Genomic DNA, 26,293 nt, shown 5'->3' with positions numbered 1-26,293 from the left:
TCTGTCCCCCACCTAATCCCCACCCACTGCCTCCGCTTGCAGCCCCGCTGCTCAGAGCCTGACGCGTCCCCAGCCTTCTGTTGGGGATAGCAGATACGTTCTCCAGTGGATCCACTAGAATTATAAACTGCTCTCTCTCAGCACTATTGAAATTTCAGCTCATCAGCTTCATACCTTTCTGAATTTCTTCAGGCTGATCATCTGCTGATGGGAAATTTCTGTGCCTTTCGTACCGTGTTCAGGGTTTCAAAACTACTTCACTGACCTCCAGGGTCTTACCTAGCCCTCTGCATTCTCCCCGACCCCGGGGCTTCCTTCTCGCTCAGCATTGCTGCCCTTGCCGTTACCTTAGCACCTACTCCTCATCTGGCACACAGAAGGCGCTCAAAAGCACAGGGGGGAAGGAGGTGGGTGAGTAAGTGATTGTTTCTTGGGTCATTTTTGGGGTATTTGGGGGAGGAGAAGAGGTAAGCTCATGAGCCTCATTTGCGGTGGTAAAGCAAATTTCTTTCCTTGTTCTAAGTCAGCGAAGAAGCACATAATAGTTTGGTCAAGCGGTGGACACCTGGCCGCCTGGCTTCTCCCACTCTATTTAGTACTTTATCCCTACACAGGGTGTTCATTGTCCTGGTGAGAGGTAAGAGGGCTCTGCAGGGCTCTACTCATTGCTCAGGCTCCTGCTGTAATCTAATGCCTCGCCTAGGGGACGTATGGGGTCCCAGCCACCTGCCAGCAGAGTCAAGTTGCATCGATGAGGTGAAAGTGAAGGCCTGTTTCTACCCTGGACAGAACGTTCCTCCCCACTCAGAGCCCGGCAGCGGTACCGGGAGATCACAGTGTGGGACTGACGGCAGCATCACACTTCAGCCTTGGGACAGTCCCATCCCTGAAATGAAGGCTGACGAGGACCAGTAAAATAATGAAGTCATTTTTCTGTTTCAGTTTCATTCCATGCATAAGTATCAAAGCCTACTTTGTGCTGTGTTCTCAGCAAGTCCTCAGCATAAAATGTTACGAGGTAAATAAAACCTGCTACCTTGCCACCTGACACCAGACTTTCTCCTTGCTTAGCAAAGGGCATTACGTCACTCAGGGCAGGAAGCAGGCCCTGCAGACTACCGTGTAGGCAGGTTCAAACAACGAAGGGAGGTGGGTACGCTCCGCCAAAGGAGAAAAGGAGACCAGAGCTCTTTCTGCTCCCGAAAGCCCAGAGAGAAGGCGGGGAAGGAGAGGAACCAGAATGACGGTGGAAACCGAGTCTCTGTGCAAGGCCAGGGAAGTTCTAGCGCCGGAGAGCAAGAACTTTTCAAAAGCAGGAATACTGATGAGCCTTTAAGCAGGCTGCCTGGAGGTGCAGTACGGGCTCCCCTCTCGGGCCCCTGAAGTTCAGGTCAAGGCTCCCACCGTCCTCAGACAGCTCGTGGGACGGAGGGTACTGGTGAAGATGGGTCAAGCCGTGTGCAAGAGGAGAGGCGGCAGCATGCGGAAGCTGTGACTCTGCGGGGAACCCACAGCGACTTGAGCTGGGCTTTAGACTTCCGCTGGGCTGCAGCGGGGTCCGGGCAGAGGATGGAGAGAAAAACGACTGGGTTCTACAGAGATGAAGGGGATACTGTCTGCAGTGGGGAAGTGTCGGCTAACCCAGGGGAGGATGTGGGTAGCTGTTCAACAGAATAACGGGCAAAATGGCCCAGAATGTAACAAGAAGGAGAAAGTGGATCCTGAATCCCTTCTCCTCAGGCAAGCTACTAGAGCCAGAAATCCAAGGATAAGAAAGCATATGTTCAAGGGAGGTGAAAGGCTACCACCTTAAAGCCTGAGCCAACTATACCTCAAGTCTGTCCAGTAAAAATTCTGAGAAATAAAGCTTCATAAAGAAAATAGTGGTAGCCAAGGCTCACCACTGAGAGAAACAGCAGCTCAAAGTTGTCAGATCATAGCTGAGGAGAATCTTTCAGTCTAACCGCTACCAAAGGAGTGTCTCAGGGAGGCCCACGGGAGATGCTTCTGGTGGTGCCATTAACCGGATGGTGGAGCCTGATGAAAGCCTGGGATTGCCAGCAGAATGGTGGCTTGTGATTTGCTCTTCCCACATGACAGGCTTAGCGTTCCCTCTCTGCAGTGCATCAGGCACATGAGCAAAAAGTTAAAGGAAGCCAGCCTGTTGTACTCCCAGCCAGCTCAACCTGGTGATAGGCAGAGGTCATCCCCGAGCCGCCTAAGCAGCGGGCAATCCCGGCTGTTAGTCAAGCTTTTATTGTTTATGGTAGTCAGTCCCTGAATATGACTGCCAAGCGGTGCTGCCCCTTATATCAAGGGGAGGAGGTGCCTCTTTCTCTTTTGTATGTGAACTGGGCGTGGTGTCTTATTTGAACAATAGCTGTGGAAGAAGTGGCGTTCTGAGAGGTAGTTATACAGAAGCTCTGTGGCTTCTGCCATGGTCACCTGAAACATTGGTTCCTGAGTCATTCCTGCTTGGAACCCAAGCCACTGGGGAGGCCGTGTGCAGACAGACGCTCCAGTCGCAGCCTCAGCTCAGCTCTTGACTGACGGCCGGCACCAGCTGCTGTGGGCTGAGCCCTGTGGGACATCCAGCCCTGACCACCTTCAGAGGACCCCTTCCACTGCCTTCCAACTACAACTACGTAAGAATTGCCCGGCTGAGTTCTGTCCACCTGTAAGGTAGTGAGAGTGAGTACAAGGTATGATCATAAAATACAGTAAATATTTACATTTTTAAAATTAATCATAGTAAAATACACATTCCATTAGTATCCCTTGAAATACTCCCCTAACTCTGAGCACAACCCGTCATTCTTGCCATGGTCTGAGGCAGTTCTGGAAGTCCTCTTTTGTGACTGTCATTAGTGGCACTGTTATGGCTGCCTCAGTGTCCTGGATACATTCAAAACTCGTACCTTTCATAGTCATTTTGGCTTTGGGAAAGAACTAGAGGATGCATGGCCCCTGAGCCAGTAAATAAAGTAGATAAGGATTTACCATAATGTTATTCAAGCCTGCCGTTCAGTTGGATGGCACTTGTCAGCGGAAGTCACTGTATTTTTTACCTCGTAAAGACACTCACGAAAGAGCTCCTCCAGAACTGCTTCAGAAAGTTGCAAGGATGATTGGATAAGAGGGTTTAAAGCAGTGAAAAGTATACTGGGGGGACTAATGGCAGTTTGTCTTTTACTATAATAATTTTTTTTAAAAATTAAATGTTCACTGGATATTTTGATCACACCTTGTTATTATTGTCGTTTCAGGATGATTTATTCCACAGTAATAAATAACTAGACCACTGCCGTAGGAGAGTTCAGGACCTTCAGGTTATTCTTGAGGTATTAAATACAACTGTGACTCTTCCTTCACAGCGCTGGCCCTGAGATGGGTTTCATTGGATAGTCTCTCTCCAAGGAGCTATCCCTTGTTTCATAATTTTTCTAATAACTTGTCTTAATAAAGTCAGGCTTATAAACAAAATAAATTTATTTCTCACAATTCTGCAAGTTGGGAAGGCCAAGACCAAAGCATCAGCAGGTTTGCTGTCTGGGGATTTTGCACAGTTTGGGTCAGTAATGACAGCGAGAATGCTGTGTCCTCACAGGGAAAAGAGGTGAGAAGAGTTTTCTGGAGTTTCTTGTACAAGAATATGAATCCCATTCCTCATTACCTAATTAACCTCCCAAGGGTCCACCTCCTAATGCCATCACATTAGAGGTCAGGGTTTCAGTGTATAAATTTCAAAGGGACACAAACATTCCACCCAAAATATTCTACACCTGGCCCCCAAAATTTATGACCTCTAGCATACAAAATGCATTTATTCCATCCCACTAGCCCCAGAGTCTTATTCTAGCATGAACTGTAAAGTCCAAACTCTCATCTAAATATCATCTAAATCAGATATAAGTGACACTCAAAATATATTCATCCTAAGACAAATTCACCTCCAGCTGTGAACCTATGAAACTAAGTTATGTGCTCCCAAACTTAGAACGCTGACAGAGATGTGGGATAGAAATTTCCATTCCATGAAAGAGAAATAAAAGCGGGGTGATGGGTCCCAAGTAAGTTCAAAATGAAACAGACAACATTAAACCTTAACATATGAGAGCAATTCTCTTTGGCTCAGTGCTCTGCCTTCCAGACCCACTGAAGCACTGCTTCCACCACCACAGCTTGCTTGAGCTAGAGTCTGGGTCCAAGGCTTTCCTGAGTTGATGCTCTGCCTTGCAGGCCCCCTGGGTGACATTGTCAGCCCCATAGTTAGTGGGATGTCTCCCACATCACCTGTCCACTGGGCCCTCACAGCTTTCCCAGGCTGAGATGTGGTGCTCAACTCTGCCAGGCAACTTAGTTCTAAGGCCCCATGGCTACAGCCCAACCTGGAGCTCTCTGCAGGAGCATCTCCCTTGAGACATTGGGCAAGGGCGTCCTGCTGGTCTGAACTGGAGAAGCAAATGCACTCTTTGGTCCCACCCATATTCCCCAAAGCCCTTGCACTCCGGGCAGCGCTAATGACCTCTGAGTCATTTTCATGATCCTCCTTCGATGAACTTAAGAATAGCTTATGACTTTTATTGAGAAGACTGATCCATATTAATCTCCTCATCAAATGGTCATTTGGCTATCCCCTCAGTGACCTCACTTTTTATAAGTATGTGCTGATAGGTTAAGAATTCTGTCAATCTTTAGGTTCTGGTTCCTTTTTTGGCTTAACATTCCTGACTTTAAGTCATTTCTCTATTGCTACAGTTTACTATTAGCAATAGGAGGAGCCAACCTATGCCTATAATGTATTGCTTAGAAATTTCCTCAGCTCAATATCCAGTTTCATCATTTGAAATTCCTACTTTCCTCAAAACACTAGAACACAAACAATTCAGCTGAGTTTTCTGTAGCTTTACAGTAGGAATCACTTTTCCTCAAGTGCCCAATGTCATATTCCTTTTTCCATCTGAAACTCCACCAGAATAACCTTTACCATCCACATTTACACCAACATGCTCTTCAGCACTACTTAGGTACTGACTGAAAAGTTCAAACTGAGTCCTTAAGCACACTCTCTAGAGTGCCTACCAGAATCTCCGTTAAAGTCCCATTCAGAACAACATAGACTTTTTAAAGCACACATCTTGAAACTCTTCCAGCCGCTCTTCATTACCCTGTTCCGAAACTGCTTTCACATATTTAGGTACTTGTTACAACAGCATCCGACCCTCAGTACCAATGTCTGGGCCACTAGGGCTGCTAACTCCAATACCAGTGACTGCGTGTCTTCTGAACACCGCGTATTTGACCTTACAGTTCTGGAAGCTGGAAAATGCAAGTTCTAGGCACCAGCTAATTTGGTGTCTGGCGAGGGCTGGCTTCCTGGTTCAAAGATTGCTATCTTCTTTCTGTGTCTTCACCTGGTGGAAAGGGGAGGGAATTCTCCGGGTCTCTTCTCAGAACCCTAATTCTACTCCTGAATCAATCACCTTCCAAAAGCTTCAGCTCCTGGTAGCAACGCATGGGAGGTTCAAATGTCATTGTGTGAATTGGGGGAAGAACACAAACATTTAGCCCATAACATACCTCAGAAGTCTTCTGAAGATAGCGTACATATTTCCCCAATTCTTAGTTTAGACATCAAATGAGGGATAATATAGCGAAAGGCAAGGTAGCCGGGATTGAGGGGAAGAAGAGACTTTGGAGACAGCCAGGCCTGCGGTCCAGACTGTTACAGCTGTGTGGCCCTGGACACCCTGATGAGTTCGGAACCTGAAAATTGAAATGTAAATGCCCGCCTACTTCGCGCACATTGAGATCCAAATGGTGCTGTGTAGAGCGAGTAAAGAAAGCTCTTTGCACCCTGCTCAGCACTCCACCGGCCCCGCAGAAATGAATATTTTCTTTTTTTTTTGGTTTTGGTTTTTCTCCAGTACCGGGAACCGAACTCACGACCTTGCGCTTTCCAGGCAGGTGCTTTGCCGCTGAGTAAATCCCCAGCCCCCAAAATGAATATTTTCATAAACGGTTGCTTCCCCTGAATCTGGCTTTCTTGTTCTCAGTTTGGGAGATTTGCTCCATGCGTTTTAGCTGGGAGATCAGCTGGAAAGAAAGACACATGCCCTCTCAAAGAGCCACCTCCCTTTTCTATGGTTTGGGGTGCCCAAGGGGAAGAGGGAACTGGATGAGAATCTGTGGGTGCAGAGGACAAATCAAAGTTAGCAAAAGCACATCCAGTTAGTGATCAGAAAATGCTGTTGGGTTAAGGACACATCACCCATATCTCTATGTGCATTTTTAAAATTAATTTCCTTTTAGTGTTGAACACTTGCCATGTGCTAAGTACACACCATGACAGAATACAAAGACATAAAGAGATTACAAGATAGCTGGAGAGGCAATGACAAAGCCTTAAAAAGCTAAATGACAATACAGAACTGTAAGCGCTTCTACATAATGGATATAAATAAAAGGGCTGTGAATTCTGCGGTTTGCCTGCTTGAGGTTGGCCAAGGAAGAGACATTGTACCACTAATCCGGAAATGAAGGTCAAGAGATATTAAAACTTTTAGTTTTTGAAACTGTAAGAGGCCACTCAGTAGTAACAATGTGTTCAAAATCTGTTCTTGAACCTTAAAATGAATGATGTTGGAAATACTCAAGTAATAAAGGAAAAATATGTGTAGGGAAGTGGTACCCAAAAAGCCCCTAGTAGAACAGCATCACAATGGCCAAACATTACCAGAATGGACATATGTGGAGTGTACAGTTGTGCAAATAAGATTGCTGATAACGGGTAGTTGAGGACACCCAGGTATACAAGGTTGAACAGTGCCAGCCGACAATCCATGTCCTTCCTAGAACCTCAGAATCTGACCTTATGTGTGAAAATGGTTGTCCCGGGTAAACTAGTTGAGATAAGGTTATATTGGAGTAGGGAGGGCCCCTTATCCACTATCACTCGTGTCTGTGTGGGAAGAGCAAAAAAGAGACAGACGTGCACAGAACAAATGCCGTGTGAAGACAGAGACCCAGAGAGGGTGGCATGTGATGACAGAGGTAGACACGATGCATCTAAAGCCAAAGAATCAGAAGCTAAGGGGAAGCCTGGAACGACTTCTCCTGAAGCTTTCGAGGAGGGTATGGCCCTGCTAATACCTTAATTCTGGACGTTAACCCTTCAGAACTATCAGACAATAGATGTCTGCTGGTTTTAAGCCACCTAGCTTATTAATACTCTGTCAGAGGAACCCCAAGAAACTAGTATGTCAGGGTATCCTGCCTCTGTAGACCTCCTCCTCTCTGACTAAAGGATGACCTTACAACTTTCTAGACATCTCTGAGTTTAATCTTAGTCCTCTCTCTGATTCTACTTTTACAGTGACACTCTGAGATTTCTAACCCACCCCCAAAGTTTCTCTTTTCCACCAGACCCCTTCCACCATCGAGCAGGCTGGTTGGGTGAGTGTGGACTCATGCCTAAGTCTCAGAAAGTGGTGACATTGTGGCCTGTGAGCATCCATGTGACAGTCACTGCAAAGACCGAGTCACTTTCCACAGCTGGTTCTCTGGGCACAGCCTTGGGGGTACAGCTGCCACCAGCACCATCCCTGCAGAGCCCTGAATCCCTGGCTGGCAAAGAACAGGTAGTCGTGTCCATCCCAGCCCACAGTACGACCCTGGTAGAAAGATAAAATGCTCTGTAGCTCTCTGGGTCTTAATTTGCCACTAGCTTTACCCCCAGGGAAATTTCTCCATAAAAAGTATGTTTGGTTCCCTGGAAAATCATTGAGTTTGACTAGTTCTATAGCTCACATTTAAGAGAATCCAGGAACTGTCATCATAGTTTGTCATAAAAGGCCCAGGCTAGTGCTTTGGAAGAAATCTTTCATGGAATCCTCCATCATTTGACCTGATGCACTTAGCCTACCACTGTGATTGTACTGAGCCCTGGATAGAAATGCAGAGTTGTACGAGAGCCTCCTGATCCCAAAGTACATGATCTATTGGTCCCCATCCTTAGAATTAGAAGACACTGCTATTGCCAATTATATCTATTGGTGCAGAAGTAATTGGATTGGGATAACATGTGTAGAGCATATGTCCAACACAGTAGCCACTATCCACATGTCTATTTGAATTTAAATTCTGAATATTTAAATTTATCTACAATTTAAAATTGAGGTCATTAGTCCTACGGCCACTTTTCAAGTACTCGGTAGCATATGTGACCACACTGGCGAGTGCTGGTAGAGAATATCTCCATCAGAGCAGGGGGTTCTTTTGGACAGAGCTGGTATAGAGTTATCTGCCTTCCCAAGATTTCCAGCACACAAGGTCTCTTCCTCTTTTTTACTAAGTATAGTTTTTCTAAGACAAATATTGAGACTACTTCAACTCCATAGTGAGGTGATAGGATTTTATTCACTTACTATTAGAGATAATAAAACATGTCTATATCTAAAAAGAGGACTGTTTCCCAAATGTTAATGTGGGTATGAATCACATAGGGATCTTAGGAAACTGTAGGTTCTCATTCAGCAGGTCTGGGTGGGGGAAGGTAATTCTGCTTCACGTCAGCCCACCTCACCTTTCATAGAGAGGCATCAACAGTGCATGACTTGTGAATTTGAACCTTATTGCTGCACAGAGGGTCAGGGCAATAAGTGCACTAAGTGAACTCTATACAGAAAGACAGAAGCAAGTTAAAGGCAATACTCTCGTGGTCTAACACCAGAAGAGCAGGACCAACCTTCCCCACCCTGCTTCTTTAGTATGACTATGATAGAGTAAAGCAAAGATAAGCTATCAAGTCCAGCAGCATTAAGGCTGCACTCTGGAGCCACACTGTCCAAATTAGATTCTTGACTCCCCCACTTCCTGGCTCTGTGTCCTAATGCAAATTATCACTCAGTCTCTGGAAAATAGGAATAATGCTAGTACTTTTATTCACAGAGCAGTTGTAAGGACTCAGTGTATTTTATCTGCATTAGCAGATACAAAATGCTTAGAAAATGCCTGGCGTATCATAAGCATTGTTTGTGGCGGTTAACTCAATAAATGAATGCTGTATTCTGCTTATGGTTTATTCTAGACTAGATCAGTCGTATATTATTCAGCTCTAACGATAGCTCTCTAGTTCTGCTAGCTTCTCTTTGGTGGATTAAAGAAGGTGCAGGAGGTAGAAGACGATGTCTTTGATGGAAGGTTGGGTTCATAAAGCATCCTGGGTTTTGGTAAAAGTGAAAAGATGACAGCATTGAAAGGTGGACTCATAATTGACAGGAGTGGTCGAGGGAGGCCCAGTCAGCAGCGCTGGTGCATTTCCTGAAGACAGCAGCCACTTGACGGCACGCTGGCGACCTTCACTGAGTGCTACCCTTTTGCATGCCTCCTTTAAGGGAATGTGTTCCTACTGGTTATGATTGGCATTCGAGTCTACATGTGGAATTTGCAAGTTTTGTAGGATCTATCCCCCAAACATGAGACGTTTTCCTTCCATTTGTGACAACAAAATGTGTTTGAGTTATTGAAAAGAGTGTGTCACAGGCTTGTACCTGAGGTTGATCATTTGGTAAATTTTCTCTTCTCACCCCACAGCAAAGAGCCCAGCCAGCAGCGGGTAAAGAGATGGGGCTTCTCTTTTGACGAGATACTGAAGGACCAGGTGGGGCGGGACCAGTTCCTACGATTCCTGGAGTCTGAATTCAGTTCAGAAAACCTCAGGTAACTCTCTCCAAGGTTCAAACTGTGTGCAGAATGTGTGTGCAGGGATTTGCAAACTCACTCTCCACCTCTCTTTCTCAACAGATATTACTAGGGCTAAAATTCAAATTCCGGCTAATCTGGATAAGGTTGAAATGAAGAACAAATTAAAATCTGTAACTTTGTCACCACCATAATAGCACCTATACCAACATCAGCATTCTTTTTTAGTTCTGTAAGTCTAGAAGACATTGGTTTAACTACCTGGAAACATGTCTTGGATAATAATTAAATAGTCAAATGGGTCTGATGACACCATTCATTAAGTAAAACCAGAGAACCACGGAATTTGAGGATGGAGCAGCAACTCACAGCTCTCTTCTCCCAGACTTCCCAATCTGGGCCCCTGAATTCCTGACAAGTGAAACAGCAAAGAGAAGAGTCACCGGCTTATTTCAGAATTCCAGAAAGCCATGGTACATATCATTCAATAGCTGGAGATGTGACAATAGGAAGTATGATCTAACGACACAGTGAATGTTTGAATTGAAAAGCATGATTACAGCAAAAGTCACATTAACATGAATCCCCCTCAGAACATGCCTGTTTTCTTTGAACGCACTTATCCTATCGTTCTTGCCACTTTCTGAAGCGGTTCTGGAAGTTCTCTTTCATGATGTCTTTAAGAGATATGGCAAAGGAGATATATTTATATATAGTCAGTGCTTCTTCCTAGGGAAGGGGATCTAGCTCAGTGGCATAAGTGCCTGCCTGGCAACCACAAGGTCCTGAGTTCAATTCCTGATACCAAAAAAAAAAAAAAAGAAGAAGAAAGGCAAGCTTGGAAAAAAGAACATTGTAATGTGTCCTCATCCACCTTATTCACCAGGTCTGGCACTGTGCATCCACTGGTTTGTCCACCAAAGTGAAAAAGACCACGAAAGCTAAACATTTTGAATCAGTTCAGGACAACAAGGCAACTGAGACCACACAACCAAAGACACTCACAGAAGAGACCTCCCACACTTCTTCAGAAAGTAGCAAGAACCATAAGTGTGTCCCAAGTGGAGGGAAGTATTTGGAGGGGGGTTCATGGCAGTGTGTATATTACTGTAACCCATTTTTAAAAATTTAAACATTCACCATATTTTTCAGTCACACTGTATTCAAGCTAATTAGATCATGCTTCTTTTTCCTGTTGGGGAGAATTCTACCAACTACAGTGGTAATTATTCTAATCATCTGATGCCAAAGAGAACATCTGATTGCTTCTGTTGGTCTGTAGTGCTTTATGGGGAAAATATATTAATAATTACTATTTAACGGGGGGGAAGAACGCTTAAAATATGGGGTCCAATATGAAAGGAAAAGAAGGAGATATATTAAAGGAAAGAGTTCTTGATCATAAAAAAAAATTAGGGAATTTTGAGTTTATTCAGTTATTTATTGTGCTAGATGAAAAATCAGCCACTTATGGAAATGTGACTTATCTAAGACCTAGAGATTTTAGCAAACTAATGACTGCCATGGATAAATGGAAAATTCTCTCTCTCCCTCTATCTACACCCCCCCCCGGGTTCTCTTTTATTTATTGGATTAATTTCCATATTCTAGAGCTACTTTCTGAAAGAATTTTAATAATTTTTAATTTTTTTAGCTTCAGAAATCAGACCATAGCTGGGCATAATGACACATTTCTATATTCCCAACACTTGGGAGACTGAGGCAGGAGAATCTCAGGTTTGAGGGCTGTCTAAACCACATGGTAAGACCTTGTGTTAATAAATGAAAAAAGCGTAGCAGACACTTCAGGGAAAGTGCTATCCTCTCCAATCTTAATGTGCAAAATCCATGTCATACATTTGAAGGCAGGGACCACTTCAATCCCATACATCGATCAGGTGATATTTGTGACACCTCTGTGCAGTACCAAGCCCCACGGGTGTGGGCTGAGGGAACCAAGGCAGTCAAGATGCACGATCTTTGCCTGCAATAACTTTATAGCTCCCTGAGGAAAAAACACAAGAAACAATTAATTCTGTAGTGTAGTATAAGTAAGTGTAAACTCTAAAACCATTTGCAAGTATTTAAAGGAGGGGGAATCAATGTTAAGCCAGAGTGGGAAAATCATAAGCTAGACTTTGAAAAGTACACAAGATATTGATAGACCAAAAAGAAGCAGAGGGAGTATTCTAAGCTGGGAGACTGAATCAGCCAAGGGGGTCAGGGTGACTGTCCCACGTTGTGAACTCCCAGGAAGAAATGTAGATCCCAACTGCTATGGTTTATGTCTGTGTGTCCCCCCAAAGCCTCATGCGGCCATGGGGCAGGCTTTTAGAGTTTGATTATGGATGGGAGAGCTGCACCAGCCCTGGGGTGGATAGTTTGCACATGTAAGGGAGAGGAAAAGAGTGCTTGAGGCCATTCCTCCCCCATTCCGCCCTGGTGTGTGCTTGTTGCTTTTGCTGTGTTCTGCTGCCCTGAGCTGTAGCTCTCTGCCATGTGCCAGTCTGCCTTGTAACCTGCCAAGTATGGACTGAAACCTCCACAAACTGTAAGCAAAATAAACCTTTCCTTCCTTCATTTTGGGTGTCAGGTATTTTGTCCCAGCAGCGAGAAAAAAGTAACCAAGACACCAACCAACTGTATATATTGATACTTTTCTAGGCATCCCTGTCTCTATAATAAACCAGGTGTCTTGGTTACTTTTCTCTCATTGCTAAGACAAAATACCTGACACCCAAAATGAAGGAAGGAAAGGTTTATTTAGCTCACTGTTTATGAACGTTTCAGTCCATACTCGGCTGGCTCCAAGGCAGGTGGCACATGGCAGAGGGCAACAGTTCATGGCAGCAGAAGACAGCAAAAGCAGCAAGAGCAAAAGGGAGGAGCAGCAGGAAGAGCGAGCTTCTTTCCCTTCCTTACATTGTATGCAAACTACCCACTCCAGGGCAGGTGTAGCACTCATACCCACAATCCCAGCCCCAGGGATCAGTCATAAACTCTAGAAACCTGCCCCGAGCCTGCATGAGGCCTTGGGGGAACATCCAGACACAAACCATAACACCAGGCAAGATTGAATATCTTATTTGCAGGCTACACAACAGAGTTAGGTGTTATTCTAAACACATCTCAGGGCCTCGATTCAATTCCTATTGAAGTATTTGTAAGAAGCCTTGGCCTCTAGTTCTCTCCACTAGAGTGATGCTCAGGCCAGCCTCCCAGGCTCTGTGGGAAGCAGTCCCCTCCATGGCCACCTTGATGCACCAGAGGGCGCCTCTGCGTGGCCAGCTCAATCCCAGTTTCCACTTCCAGCACAGTCCCCGGGAGCCACACCTAGGAGTCCTTCTCCTCCCTGTCCCCCTTGGGTCTTCAACATGGAGTGGTATAATGGCCCTTTTACCTCAATATTTCTCAGCCCGCAAGTGGACTCAAGAGCCTGTGCCACCTGCACTCTTACAGAGCATTTCAAGAGTGACCACAGGGTCCCGTCCTTGCAGGGGCCCAGGAATGTCTACTTGCTCGGGCAAGCAGTCACCCCCGCAAGCACACACATCAACTCAGACTATATTCGCAAATGCACCACACCTCGGGTACTAAGTGCACCAAGGGGCGTGTCCCTGGCAGGTGTTCAGCAGTTCCTCATGCCATTACCACAGTTGCCTCTGCCAGCCCCATCCCTGGTACCACGAGGGCTACATTTCACCTGGGGCGAGAGAATGTGTGTGTGCCTCTGTGGTGCTCTGGCCCGCAGCACACGTGCATAAATCCAGACTTCAAGAGAGTCCCCCCTGCTCCACCACAGGAAAGAGGATAAAGAAAATGGGATTGCAAAAAGAGAAAGTATAGCCCAAGGGCTTCTAAAATCCTTTGGAGGCCAAGTTCCATTTTTATGGCATTCAACGTAATTAGGCACACAGAGGCAAGCTCGGTTTTTTTTGTTTTTGTTTTTGTTTTTGTTTTTGTTTTTGTTTTTGGTACCAGGAATTGAACTCATGACCTCAGCCTTGCCAGGCAAGTACTCAAGCCGCTGAGCTATAGCCCCAGACCACAAGCTAGGTTTTTGTTTTGTTTTTTTGTTTGTTTGTTTGTTTTGTTTTTCTTCTGGTACCGGGAATCGAACTCACAACGTTGCACTTGCCAGGCAGGCGCTGTGCCGCTGAGCTAAATCCCCGGCCATGCAAGCTCGGTTTTAAATCACACAACTTTAGGGCCCTTTGGTCCCTGGTCACAAAGTAGCTGCTTCCCTTCCCTCTGTGTTCATCCCTGTGGCAGCGGAGACTGGCTCAGTACCTGCCGTGACCCAGGTCTCAAGGGTTCAGAGCCGACCACATGTTACCCTTTGCCAGGGGAACGATGTGCGGACAGGCAGCGGCACCTCCACCGTGGTCTCTGCACTGTGGCTCCCCAGCAATGTATGGTGTGGCACAGCTTGAGGACCCTGCCCCTCTGCTGTGCTGGCCACTGCACTGGTCAGATGTGTGTCGCTGTGACCAAACACCCAAGAAAGTCAGCTTAGAAGAAAGGTTTACTTTGGCTCCTGGTGTCAGTCCAGGATCCATGGGCTCCCTTTCTTTTAAACCCATGGCAAAGCGAAAACATCACGGTGGTAGGGACGGTGTAGTGGGAGAAAGCAGCCTCATGATCCACTTCCCTTCTGCTCAGACCTGCCCCTCATTTCCACCACCGCCCATAACGCCATCAAAGTATGATCTCATCAGTGGCGTTAGAGCCCTCACGATCCACCTGCTGAAAGTCCTGCCCCCGAACAAATGAGAATTGCGGGGACATTTTCAGTCTAAACCCAAACAGCTGTGGCTAAGTCCTCATCCCTTCTGCCCAGGACTGATCAAGAGCCCAGGCTACTGGCACCCTACAAAGGCAGGAAAGGAGAGGCTGACGAGAGTCCCGCTGGGCACACCTCGGGGTGCCTTCTCACTTCCGCCTTCCGTCTCCCCACACCCTTCAGCGGAGAGCACGCTTAGACCTTAACACTTGTCCTCAGCACACGCAGTGCTGGGTCTGTAGCCAAGAAGCTGCGTTTAAGCCAGAGCTTCAGAATGAGGCGCGAGGAGCCCCAAAGCGTCAGCTGCATCTTTTAAAGAACGAGGTCTGTGATGATGGAATGTGATGGAAAGTCCCCTGATCATTTTGTTCCGGGTGAGTCTGTGAGATGAGCGAGAGCTGTCCTCTCCCGGTGACAGGGAGGGAGCATGGCCAGCCGCACATCTGCTGTGGCCATCTGTGGCAGAGGCTGCCTCTCTTTCCCTTTTCTAACCCACCCGGAGAGTCCAGTGCTCTATTCCCGCCGGCTTGGCCCGCGGAGACAGCTGCGTGCTGGGCACTGCTGGAACTGAATTAGCAACTCACCCACCAGGCAAGAGCCCTGCAGCCCTGAAGCAGGGAGTGCCGTGGAGCTGACGACCTCGTCCTCCCTGTTCTGTGCATTTGCCCAGAGGGTGACAGCTGCCCTTCACCACTCGCCCGCACCTCCACCCAGTCTGCCCTATGCAAATCTGCTCCTGCTTGACACCCTCTGCTGCACGGCAGGGGATGAGTTAAAAAGCAAAACCTGCAGCAAAGAGTGTCCCTGTACATTTTTTATGAGCTGTAATGTCTCCTGAGAGAATGGAGTTGTTCTTCTAACCTGCTGATTGATGATGCGAGCTCCACACCATGTCAGCTGAAGGGAGAAGCAATTAAAAGAGAGCACCGTGTGTGTGTGTGTGTGTGTGTGTGTGTGTGTGTGTGTGTGTGTTTGTGTGTGTATGGCCAGGTTTGCCTGCAGAGCGCTCTTCTAGCATTGTCCCAAGTCCTAGGAGACCTCAGAAGGTTCACTAGGCCCCGTGGGATCCCCTTCTAACGAAACACATGATGAATCAGAGCGGAGCAACCCCAACAAAGTTGTGACAGTCTGCAGCGGTGCAGCCACGGGCTGGGGAGCACAGCCCAGCGTGCGTGCGTGTGCTGACAGCGGGAGGGACCCGAGAATTCCAGCCCACGCAGGCACGGAGGGACGTGGAGCTCAGTCTATTGTTCTGAGTCTCCGGTTGACCAGTAGAGGGCACAGAAACACTTTCTTCTGCCGCAGAGTATGCTCTTCTCCGGCAGTGAACCCAACGCTGTATTTTCTACCCCGTGGAGATCCTAGTTTGTGAAAAGATAGGTAAGCTGAGGGGCTGCCCGGACCTCCCGGCAACCTGGAAAACAATCAGTGACTCATGAATTCTCTCACTCCTTCTGGTCGCAAGCAGCAAACCCCACCTCTTCTGCTCGGCACCAGGGAGAAAGGAGACCACCTGAGCAGCCCTGGGACCGCCCCAGAGTCCATCCGTTCAGCGTTCACCTGGCTTTGCTCCAGTGGCTTCTGAGCCTCGCTGCCCTCCCCCAGGCCGGCTTCCCCGCCAGACTTCATTTCCAAGCCGTCACCGCCCGGCAGATGCCGGCACATGGGCTGCCCGCCTCCTGCTGCGCTGGTGATCGGCAGCACCTCGGGCCGAGCCAGGACAGGTGGCCTCCCCAGTACTCTGGAGCCTTGGACCTGCCAGTCACCGTGACCCGCTGCTGCCAGTGTGGGGTTTAGTGCAGGATGGGTGAATTCCACGCTGCTGCTGCTGGCATTTGACTCCCCACCGCGTCCTCAGAGGAGCGGTGACTGCAGGCTTTTGATAAGGGCAGCAGCTTTGCAAGCCTCAGTGGGCCTCCCTGCTGCAGTGGCGGTGCGAAGGCGCTTTTGTGGCTGCCTGGTGGGAGGGGAGCGTGTGGCCTGAGCTCTGTGGGACGGGAAGATGGCAAACACAGCCGAAGCCTGTTCTGAATTTCAAAGGGACACGAGGGTTCTCGAAACTGTGATAGTAAACGCGGACAGGACGTCGGGATGCAGTGCGACAGCATTTCTGCTGTCACCTGGGAGGGACAAGGCAGCTCGTGTCCAAGGCTGACAGAGGCTGGGCTGAGTCCTGTGTTTGCAGGAAGAGGAGCTGCTGGGAGGGCAAGGCCCCTCCCCTCCCCTCTCCCCAACCCCCCCAGCCTCCTCATCACCCCCCACCCGCCAATTGTTTCCTCTTGTGCCTTTTTTTCATCTTGGATTTTTCTGATGAAGGGACCCTTTTCATGAAAAAGTGTATTAAATTTGGTTCTGAAGTTCGCGTCAACATCAGCTCCAGGCTTTCTCCGGAGCCAGCTGAGTGAAGTGTGTTCGTTTGGCTCCCAAACCCCTCTACACAAGGAATCTGGAAGCCTCAGGAACCGCAGGGGGTCTGCGGAGCCCAGAAGCTGCAGGGGCTTTAGGGCTTTCGGTGGTGCCGCAGGGACTGGAGATTTTCTGCTCAGAGCTTACTGGAGCAAGGGACAGAGATAACAGAAGGTGACGCCCCACGTGACAGGGATGAAGGAGGCAGAAAATCACCCGTGTGTCATCCATTTGAGTGAGAAATTGCAGGGAAGGGCGCTGGCCCAGAAAGTTCTTTGCAGCGGGGGATTGAGCTTCTCGGAGGCAGCGCCCGGGGCAGGGGTTGCGCGTGCGCTTGCAGAAGGCTGCTGGCTTAGGCCTTGGTCAGCTGCCCCTTAGCACCCTTTTCAGTCCTTCTTGCCGCACAGCTGGGCTTTGGACCTCCTCCACCTGCCAGTCAGACGGTCTCGCCGGGAGAAAACGCCCTGCAGGTCTCTCCTTGTCAGATGACCTTCTCCACCTCTCACCTCCCGGCAGACCTTCCAGGCCGACAGAGAGCCCCGAGGACGCCAGGGAAAGGGGCCAAGAGGCACGGGAGACGGGGGCATTCCAAGGGCTGGGCTGAGCTGAGCGGTGTGACAGGTTAACACTCCTCGCCAAGCTCTCAGGACTCTGGTTGAAGGGTCACTCCTGTTCTCCGGGCCCCTGGCAGCCTGGAGGCCGGGAGCCCCACGCACCTGCGGCGGGAAGGAGGAGGGCTGGTGCTGAGGAGCAGTGATGAGAGCAGCCAGAGCCCCTCACTTCTGCCCCACCCGCGGAGCAGAACGAGCTGAAACTTGAGGGGGCAAACTGGGCAGTACTGAGCCTGTGCCGCCACTCAGGTGTGCCCCTGCACGGCCCCGCCTGCGGCATTTCAGAGCTAAGTGTGGAGGGGAAGTTTTCCAGACCTGTTGCATCACTCATTTCACAGGTGAAGAGAGACACACGTAGAAACTACGGCAGTTCTAGAGAACGCAAACCACGGCCAGGGCCAGGACAGGACTGCACTCCCGTTCTTTGGGTCCTTCCCTCGTTCCTTGCTTTTCCCTTGGCTCTTCAAGATCAATGAGGGAGCCGTGAGCGTTTTCTTTAAGAAGATCGTTAGGATCCTGAAGGGCAAATCAGAGGAAAGGCTTGAGTGCAGCTTTTCAAAAGCAAACACCCGGGCACACCTTTTCCTGTGAAAATGGGGCTGCATTACCGCAGCCTGACACTGAGCGGCGCCTTCGAGCCATGCGCGTGGCTCCACAGACGCCGAAGAGCAACAGAAAAGCGTGCTTAATTTCTTTTTTTTGAAACAAGTACCTCCTACTTTGGGTGCAATCTGATGATGGATTTAATGCACTTTCCGCTGTGTCGTGCTTCAGTCTTTTCTGTCCTCCCCGTTGGTTGACTAAACTACAGGTGCTATTCCTGTGGCTCTGGGGTCCCCACAGCCCGGGGCCTGTTCTCCTGTCTCACTGGGGAAACTGGCCTGACCGCTACCCAGAGGCTCCCGTGTCCGCCAAAGGCTGCCTGGGGAACCACCCTTGGGATACGGGTGCTGCTCCTCCGGCTTTGGCTCGTGTGGCTGCCGCCCTTAGCAGAAAAGAGCTCATGGGCTGCTCTGCCAAGGCAGCTTCCCTGCGGATCCCGAGGGATTATGGAGAAGCAAATGGAGGCGAGCAAAAGATTTTTCTCTCTGGCACTCCCCGGAGAGGCCTCCCACGTGTGCCCATCAGCCGCGTTCCAGATAAGCCCACCTTTGATCTGAAAGTCATTCACTGCATACCTGCTATGCACCAAGCGCCATGTTGAATGCTGGTACTGTGAACGGCTCAGTTTCTCCATCTCTCACATGAATGATTTGTTCAGTCCGGCTCACGTATTCCTTATGATTCTAGGACTCTACCTGCTTCTGTGGTTTTTCTTCATTTTGATAGCTCCAGTTGAGATCCCAACCAGACGTGGCGAAGGGACTCACCTTGTGTAGGTTGCAGTGGTTCTCACGCGGTGATTTCTACCTCCAGGGAGACATGTGCGTTGTCCTAACTTGGCTATCCACCTCTGGCTGGGGAGAGACCAAATTGCTGCATAACCTCCAGCAATACCCAGAGCAGTCCCTACCCCCACCCGCCCTCCCCAACAAGGAATCCCCCAGCCAGAAATGACAGTAGTGCTGAGGTTGAGGTATCTTGATGTGGAGGAAGAGAAATGTGTTGGTCACCCAAACCCCATTGATCTTTCAACATCTTCCATCTCCGTCCTTCACAGCAGTGGAATAGTTTGTCCTTTTGGCAGTCCCCGTTGTCTCTGTGACCCTCGTAGTGGCATCGGGAAGGCTGGTGAAGAGGAAGAGGGTAAAGCAGCAGCTCTGGGGCCTCTCCGGCAGGGTCCAGGTGGAACTGACTGTCTCTGCTTCCTCTTCAGGTTCTGGCTGGCTGTCCAAGATCTCAAGAAACAGCCCCTCCAGGATGTGGCCAAGAGGGTGGGAGAAATCTGGCACGAGTTTTTAGCCCCAGGGGCCCCAAGTGCGATCAACTTGGATTCTCACAGCTACGAGATAACCAGTCAAAACGTCAAAGATGGCGGGAGATACACGTTTGAAGATGCCCAGGTTTGCTGACCCCTGCACATGGTTAGGCTATAAAGTGTTCCTTTGTCCACTTCACCACTCAGCCCCGTAACACAAGTCCAAGGCGTGATGAGTAGTCGGAATTTCAGGTTTTATTACTTATAAATCGGTTAGCAGAAAGCGTTCCAGATGGGTGCACAATAGCTTTACTGCACAGAAACAGAAATTTGTAGTCACAGGTGATCCTCAACTTATGATGGATGAGGTTGTGTCCTCATAAACCCACCATAAGTTTTTTTTTATTATTTTTTATTTTTTTATGGTACTGGGGATTGAACTCACAACCTTGCACTTGCCAGGCCGGCGCTTATACCACTGAGCTATATCCCCAGCCAACCCACCATAAGTTTGAATAGTATGTATTGCAAATGCACTTAATATGCCTAGCAAAGCTTAGCATACACAACACAGTGCAGAGTACCACTTGGTTCCATTCCTGAGCAGAGGGCTGACTACAAGCTGTAGCTCCCTGCTGCCCAGCATCTCCTGAGAGGATCACCCTGTGTATCTCTAACCCAGGAAAAGATCTGGATTCGAAGTACAGCTTCCTCTGAATGCCAATCCTTTATGCACCATTATAAAGTCAAAACTCATGAGGTGAAGACTGTCCATGATTTATGTCTTCCATGAAAACCTCAGAATGTCTAACGAAGCCTGAAGTCTTGTGATAGGTTGGTAGTACACTCTGGAAGCCATAGTTCAACATGAGGGGGTACGGTGAGCTGGCAGGGCCACAAGTCAATCCCACATCTGTCTAACTACGATGTCCACACTTATAACCACCCCTCTGCACTGCTTCCATAGGGATTCCAACTATGTGCTTAAAATTTTTCGAGCCCTTCTGCGTTCCAGGCCCTGGGCTATGTGATGGAACACCATAAAGAACAGACAAAAGCCCTGTTCCTCAGCAGGTGACGGGCTCATGTGATGCACAAGCAATGGGAGACTTCAGCAATGTGAGCAGGGCCCCAAATAAGTGAACTCTAGCGGGAAAGCAAGTTAGGACCTTCACAGATGTTGATGGCGCTGACAAAACAGTAGAAGCCACAGCAGCTACCCAAACAGCAGGCTTCATCTTGGTGCCTCAGAGGTGCTATTTCTAAAGATAGGCATCAGATCAGTTTCTTACTTCCTGTCCCCTAATTTTCAGTTCTTCCCATGTCCATGCTCGGTGACAGGGTGTTACAGCTCCACCCTACTCCTCATTTCCCCCACCTGTGGAGTCCCCGCTAAAGAATATGGGTGGTTTTCTCTCCCGCAGACATTATTATCTCATTTTGGAAACTTCCTGTAGCTATGCAGGTGCAAAGAATGGCATGGGGACACAACCAGTGTCCCTTGTCGTTTGTGCAGTGCTTCAGAATGGAAACGCTTACCACTCTGAATGCCTTCCCTATCTCTTCTCTCCCCGATTACGGACTCCATGCAGTTCCTGTCTGGGCGATTCAATTCTGCAGAGCTGGGTCTCTGCCTTATGAAATAACAAACCCCTCATGCCCTTTGCAGCTTTGGAGCAAAATGAATAATGTCACGAGAACTCTTTCTTTCTGATACATTTTCATATCCTTACATGTGTACGCTCCTGAGCACCATATGGATATGGCCCAGTGAGGAGGTGCTGGCGAAGCTCCATCCTGGGTGGATGATTTGAAACCCAAAGCTCACTCACTCATGGGTCACCAGAAAAGCAATGCTGGTCAGAACCATGATGTCCCCACGAGCACTATTGCTCAGAACATAACAGCATGGGTAACTTGTTTTCATCTTCTATTGTGGGAACTTTTAAATGTATAGAAAAATGGAAAGAGCAAAATCAGACACTTTTATGCCCTCATCCATCCTCAACTACCATCAGTACATAACTCATCTCCTTTTATCGGCATCCCCACGAACCTCTTCACTGAGTTATGAGACTGGCCCTTTACTTTTAACATGACCACAACTCCATTATCACAGCTTAACAATTATCTCTTAATGACATCAGATGTCAAGCACATGCTCAAACTTATGGCAGTTCCATAAATGCCTTTAAAAACATCTTTATTTAAAATCAGAATCCAGGTAAGTTGCACACATTGCAACCAACTGACATTTAAGTGTTCCTTAATCTACAGTTCCCTCCATCTCTGCTCCCTTCCCCCTGCCCCATGCAAAGTATTTGTTGAAAGAACTGGGTTCTTTGTCCTGCAAGGATTTCCACAGTCTGGCTTTTTCTCATTACAACTCTATGGTGCTGTTTAACATGTTCTTATATCACCTTTGTTTCCTATACATTGTTTGCTTGGTTTAGATGTTTAATCAGATTGAGGTTTAATTTTTATGGCCAAAGCTACTTCACGGATCTTGTTGTGCTTCTTTTCACAGGTGTGTGACATCCAGCTGTCTCTTTTTTCTAATTTTTGACAGTGCCTGATGTGTATTGCTTAGATCCATTTATTAGTTAAGGGCTGCAGAAAGATGATGTTCTGACCTTATTATTCTCACTCATTTATTAGCTGGAATACTTCCATAAAGACAAACCTCTCTACTATTTGATTAACTAGTCATACAATTCCTCGAAGTAAGGTGGATAAATTTTGATTCTTTCCCTTACAGTGTTTGCTAGTTTTGAACATAATGAGTGATTTACTATGATCTTCCTGACCAGTTAGGGTTTTTTGTTTTTGAAAATATATTTGTAAACTCATGAATTTAAACCTATTTGATGTATTTTAATCTCTTTTACTTATTATGTTTATTAATGCTTGGATAGTGCTACCTCTGGCCAGCTGATTCCTTCTGACATGACTTTAGTAGTCTTTGATGCTACCCAAAGCAGCAAGGAAACTAAATATTCAGGTTCTTCCCTAGACCTGAAAGAAGCCATTACTCCAAGGACCCCCAGCTCCTCTTAAAGGAAAATGATCTTTAGAGACTGTAGCCTAGATACTTAGGAGTGCTCATTTTGGGTTTTATTCATCATTTTCAGTGAATAGATTTAGGAAATATACCACTGTTGCTTATAATAAAAAGTACATCATGAGGTAATAGTGATGTTTTCACTTCCAATTCAGAAGTACAAGGGATTTCATTCAACCTCTTCTTTCTCATATCTGTGCCTCCTCTTTCTACGCCAAGGGTCTGGTTCTCAAGGATACCAAGGATCATATCATAATTATTCATTTTCTTTCTTGTGCATTATTACACAGAGCAGTCTGAAGGCCACCGCGACAGTGCTGGAACAACAGTATGATTATTGCCCAATTCTTTAACTGCTGCATAGCGTTCCATTGTGCAGAGGCGCCATAGTTTAGTCAGCCGGTCCTCCCTTCTTGGACACTGACGCTGTTCTTAGTTCAAGGGAGATTTGAGAGACTATGAAAAGTTGGCACGTTGCACCTTGACAAGGTTTTGAACATGCAGCCTTCACTAGGTTGCAGTCTTTCAGGTACCTCCATGTACGTTACATCCCATTTGCACAGCGGTGCTGTGAAGTACAAGATTTGAAGATCCACATAGATGTATCTTCCTCATTATCTGTTAGGATTAGTTCCCCATGAATTCAAATAGAATAGAATTCAAATCCAAACACTCTTCCTAAACCAATTCCTATTTTCATCCTGTTCGCTATTGCTTCTTCAGTGTATTTCTGCCACAAACATACAAAGTGCTTCTTCCTAGCAGAGTGACCTTGGGCAAGTTATTGAAACACCTGAGTCTTCCTTTCTTCCTCTGTAGAACGGAGGTACAGCAGAACCTGTGCATGACTGAATAGGACCGCATGAAACCCAGCACATGGCCCGCGGTGACTGGCCCACAGAAAGGGAAAATATTTCCCATTTTATCTTCCTAATGTTAATTATATTATGTTATGCTTAACATATTTGATAAAACATTGAAATAATTTCATGTATTATTTTCACCCATGACCACCCTGCTCTGATATACAGCTATTTCTTGCCTTACAACAGGGTTATGTCCCAATAAATTCATGGTAAATTGGAAATATTGAAAATTAGAAATAAATTTACTACGTGTACCCTACCAAACATCGTAGCTTACCAACACAGAAAAATGTAGGGTATCAGTTCTTTCCCTTCGTGACTGAGTCACAGAGTTGGAACCGTGGTTTGCTTTTGCCGCCCAGCCCCACAGGAGAGTATTATACAATGAATGGCTAGCCCAGGAAGAAACTAAATCCAAAGTTCAAAGGATGGCTTCTATTGAGTGTGTTTAGCTTTTATGCTACTGCAAAGTCAAAACATTTTAAGTTGAACTATCCATCATAAGTTGGAGGCCATTTGAATTTTCTTCCTCGCTTTGTGCATATAGGAATGTGTTAGGTCTGCTCGAGCTGCTATAACAAAGTACCACAGAGCAGATGGCTTAAATGACAAATGTTCGTTTATCACAGTTCCAGAGGCTGGGGAATCCAAGAATAAGGTGTTAGCATGTTCTGTTGCTTGTAAGGGTCTTCCTCCTGGCTTGTAGATGGCCGCCTTCTCGTTATGCCCTGTCACAGCAGGAAACTCTGTCTTTCTCCTTTCACAGGGACACTAATCCCAGCCTGGAGCCCCGCCCTCATGACCTCATCCAAACCTCACTACCCCCTGAACCATCATGCTGCAGGGTGGGCCTTCAGCAGTGTGAATCTGAGGGACACAATAGTCCATAGCAGGGTGATTATGTAAAACAAAGTGATTCTGCTTTTTATATTAAACCAACGGGCAGTATGAAACTAAACTTCATCTATGAAGGGCCAGATGGTATAAATTTTAGGTTTTTCAAGTCATATAGTTTATGCCATATCGTTTGAGTCATCTGACATCAGGCTTTTTGAGTCCTACGGTTATGTCCACAACTATTGGATTCTGTCAAACAAAGGTGACTATACTGTAGCAATGTAAACACACAAGGTGTGATCAAAATGTAAGGTGAATGTTTAAATTTTTTTAAAAAATTTATTATAGTAAAAAACACATTGCCGTAATCCCCCTCAAAACACTCCCTCTCACTGTGAGCACACTTATCCCATTATTCATTCCACTTTCTGAAACAGTTCTGGAGGTCCTCTTTTGTGAGGGTCTTTATAGGTTGTAATAAAAATTCAGTGAATGCTGCTGCTAAGTGCCATCCCGCGGGCTTGTAGAAACGTTGCAGCGTGTCCTCATCCAATTTATTCAATGGATCTGGCACTGTGTGACTTCTGGCTCTTTCTCAAACATGAAAGGTAGATGTTTTGCATCTGTTTAGGAAGTCAAGGCAGCCCTGACACCGCAACTAAAGAAAGTCACAAAAGAGGACTTCTAGAACTGTTTCAGAAAACAGCAAGGATGATGGGGTGAGTGAGTTCAAAGCAAGGAAAGGTGTATTTCAAGGGGAATCAATGGCCACATGTCTTTTACTGTATACAGTTTTTCAAAAATTAAACATTCACCATACTTTTGATCATACTTCATAAATGCATGAATGTGACAGTGTCCCCCCCAAAAAACCCACTTTATCTATGGGCAGTGAAGATCAATTTTGTCTAATTTTTCTAAATTATTTCAATTATTTCAACTACTTTAACCCATGTGTGCCAAATTTTGTAATTTTTTTTTAATTTTTGCATGAAATTCATATATGTCATCTAGAAAGATCAAAGGAACAAGAATTTGAAGAGAACACATGTTTCATTGTTATGGGTGTCCCAAACGTGGATCACTAGGCGCTGCAAGGTTAAAACATAAAAAAAAAATTCTTAGCTCCAACGCCAGATTTGAACCGCTAGCTGTAGCTTTTGGGCCTTTTACCAACCAACATACCATGAAAATTATTGCAATGCTTCAAACAATCCAGAAAGATATGGTCTAGAGGATTGGGAATGGTTAATTTTTCATTTCTATGGGGAAGGAAGCAGGGAAAGGAGACAGGGCTTTCAGCAACCCAGCGATCTCTGAGGATGCTGGGAGTCTGAGCAGAAGTCAGCAGGTGCCACGGCGCTCACCCAGCCTGACCCTTCCTGGCACGCCCAGCAGCCCACGTCAAGCAGAGCAGTCAGCTCTAAAGTTTTCAGGTGAGAAAAAGAAGTTCACAATCCACGGCACCTTGTGACCAGCTGGGGCTGCAGTCAGACATCCTGACTTGCTGGCCAAAAGTCTGCAGCTCAGACCGCACCGTTCCTGGACTTTCAGCGCTAAGGGTATGGCTGTCAACCCGACACTCGGAGAAACTCTGGACCCTGGAGGAGGACCCAAGGCCGGGGTACAGCTGTGATCCCGTTTCTTCCCTAGACATTTTTAGAACTGTACATTGAAGTTCTCCAAACCTTCTTCCCCCAGCTTGCCCGGCTGCTCAGTGGGAAGAGCGACAGTTGAGTCCTCTGAGCCCCACTGTTGAGATCAGAAGTTCTCGGTGGCTACCTCAGCCGGTCACAGTGGTCCCGACACCCGCTCAGGGGTCATGGCACCCACAAAAGGGCGAGCATGCGTCCCAGTGTTAGTAGTCCGTAGGCTGAGTGAAAGCCAGGCAGGTTTAAGAATTCACTGGCACTGTGGCCTGGGGGTGGGTGTGGCTTCCTCGGAGGATTTTGTTTTCTATTTGACCACATGCATTGTTACAGCAAGGTTAGTAGTCTGTGTTTGTTTCCTATGGAAATATTTCACAAGATACTCTGTCAGTACAGGCCCAGGTTCTGTTTTGCTGATCCATTTGGCCTTTTTTCAAAATTTGGGCCAAGATCAACTCTTCCATAAACGTCTTTGGGCTGTGACCATAGTCCTGGGTTGTTTGCTATGTTGCTCCAGTTT

General features: G+C 47.1%; 1 protein-coding gene across 4 annotated transcripts in view; it reads left to right on the top strand.

Moving 5' to 3' along the window:
- Positions 1-26,293, top strand: part of Rgs6 (regulator of G-protein signaling 6) — a 603,709-nt gene that overhangs the window by 532,230 nt on the left and 45,186 nt on the right. For all 4 annotated transcript variants that reach the window (XM_005409440.2, XM_013507178.1, XM_005409443.2 and 1 more), the window contains 2 exons: positions 9,595-9,720; positions 19,319-19,505. In XM_005409440.2, the coding sequence (XP_005409497.1) occupies positions 9,595-9,720; positions 19,319-19,505 (313 nt within the window). The remainder of the gene's footprint in view (positions 1-9,594; positions 9,721-19,318; positions 19,506-26,293) is intronic.

The sequence above is a fragment of the Chinchilla lanigera genome, unplaced genomic scaffold (assembly GCF_000276665.1).
Source record: "Chinchilla lanigera isolate Chin_1 unplaced genomic scaffold, ChiLan1.0 scaffold00122, whole genome shotgun sequence".
NCBI lineage: Eukaryota > Metazoa > Chordata > Mammalia > Rodentia > Chinchillidae > Chinchilla > Chinchilla lanigera.
Note: the sequence above shows the minus strand (reverse complement) of the source record. Positions and strands in the feature narration are given on the sequence as shown.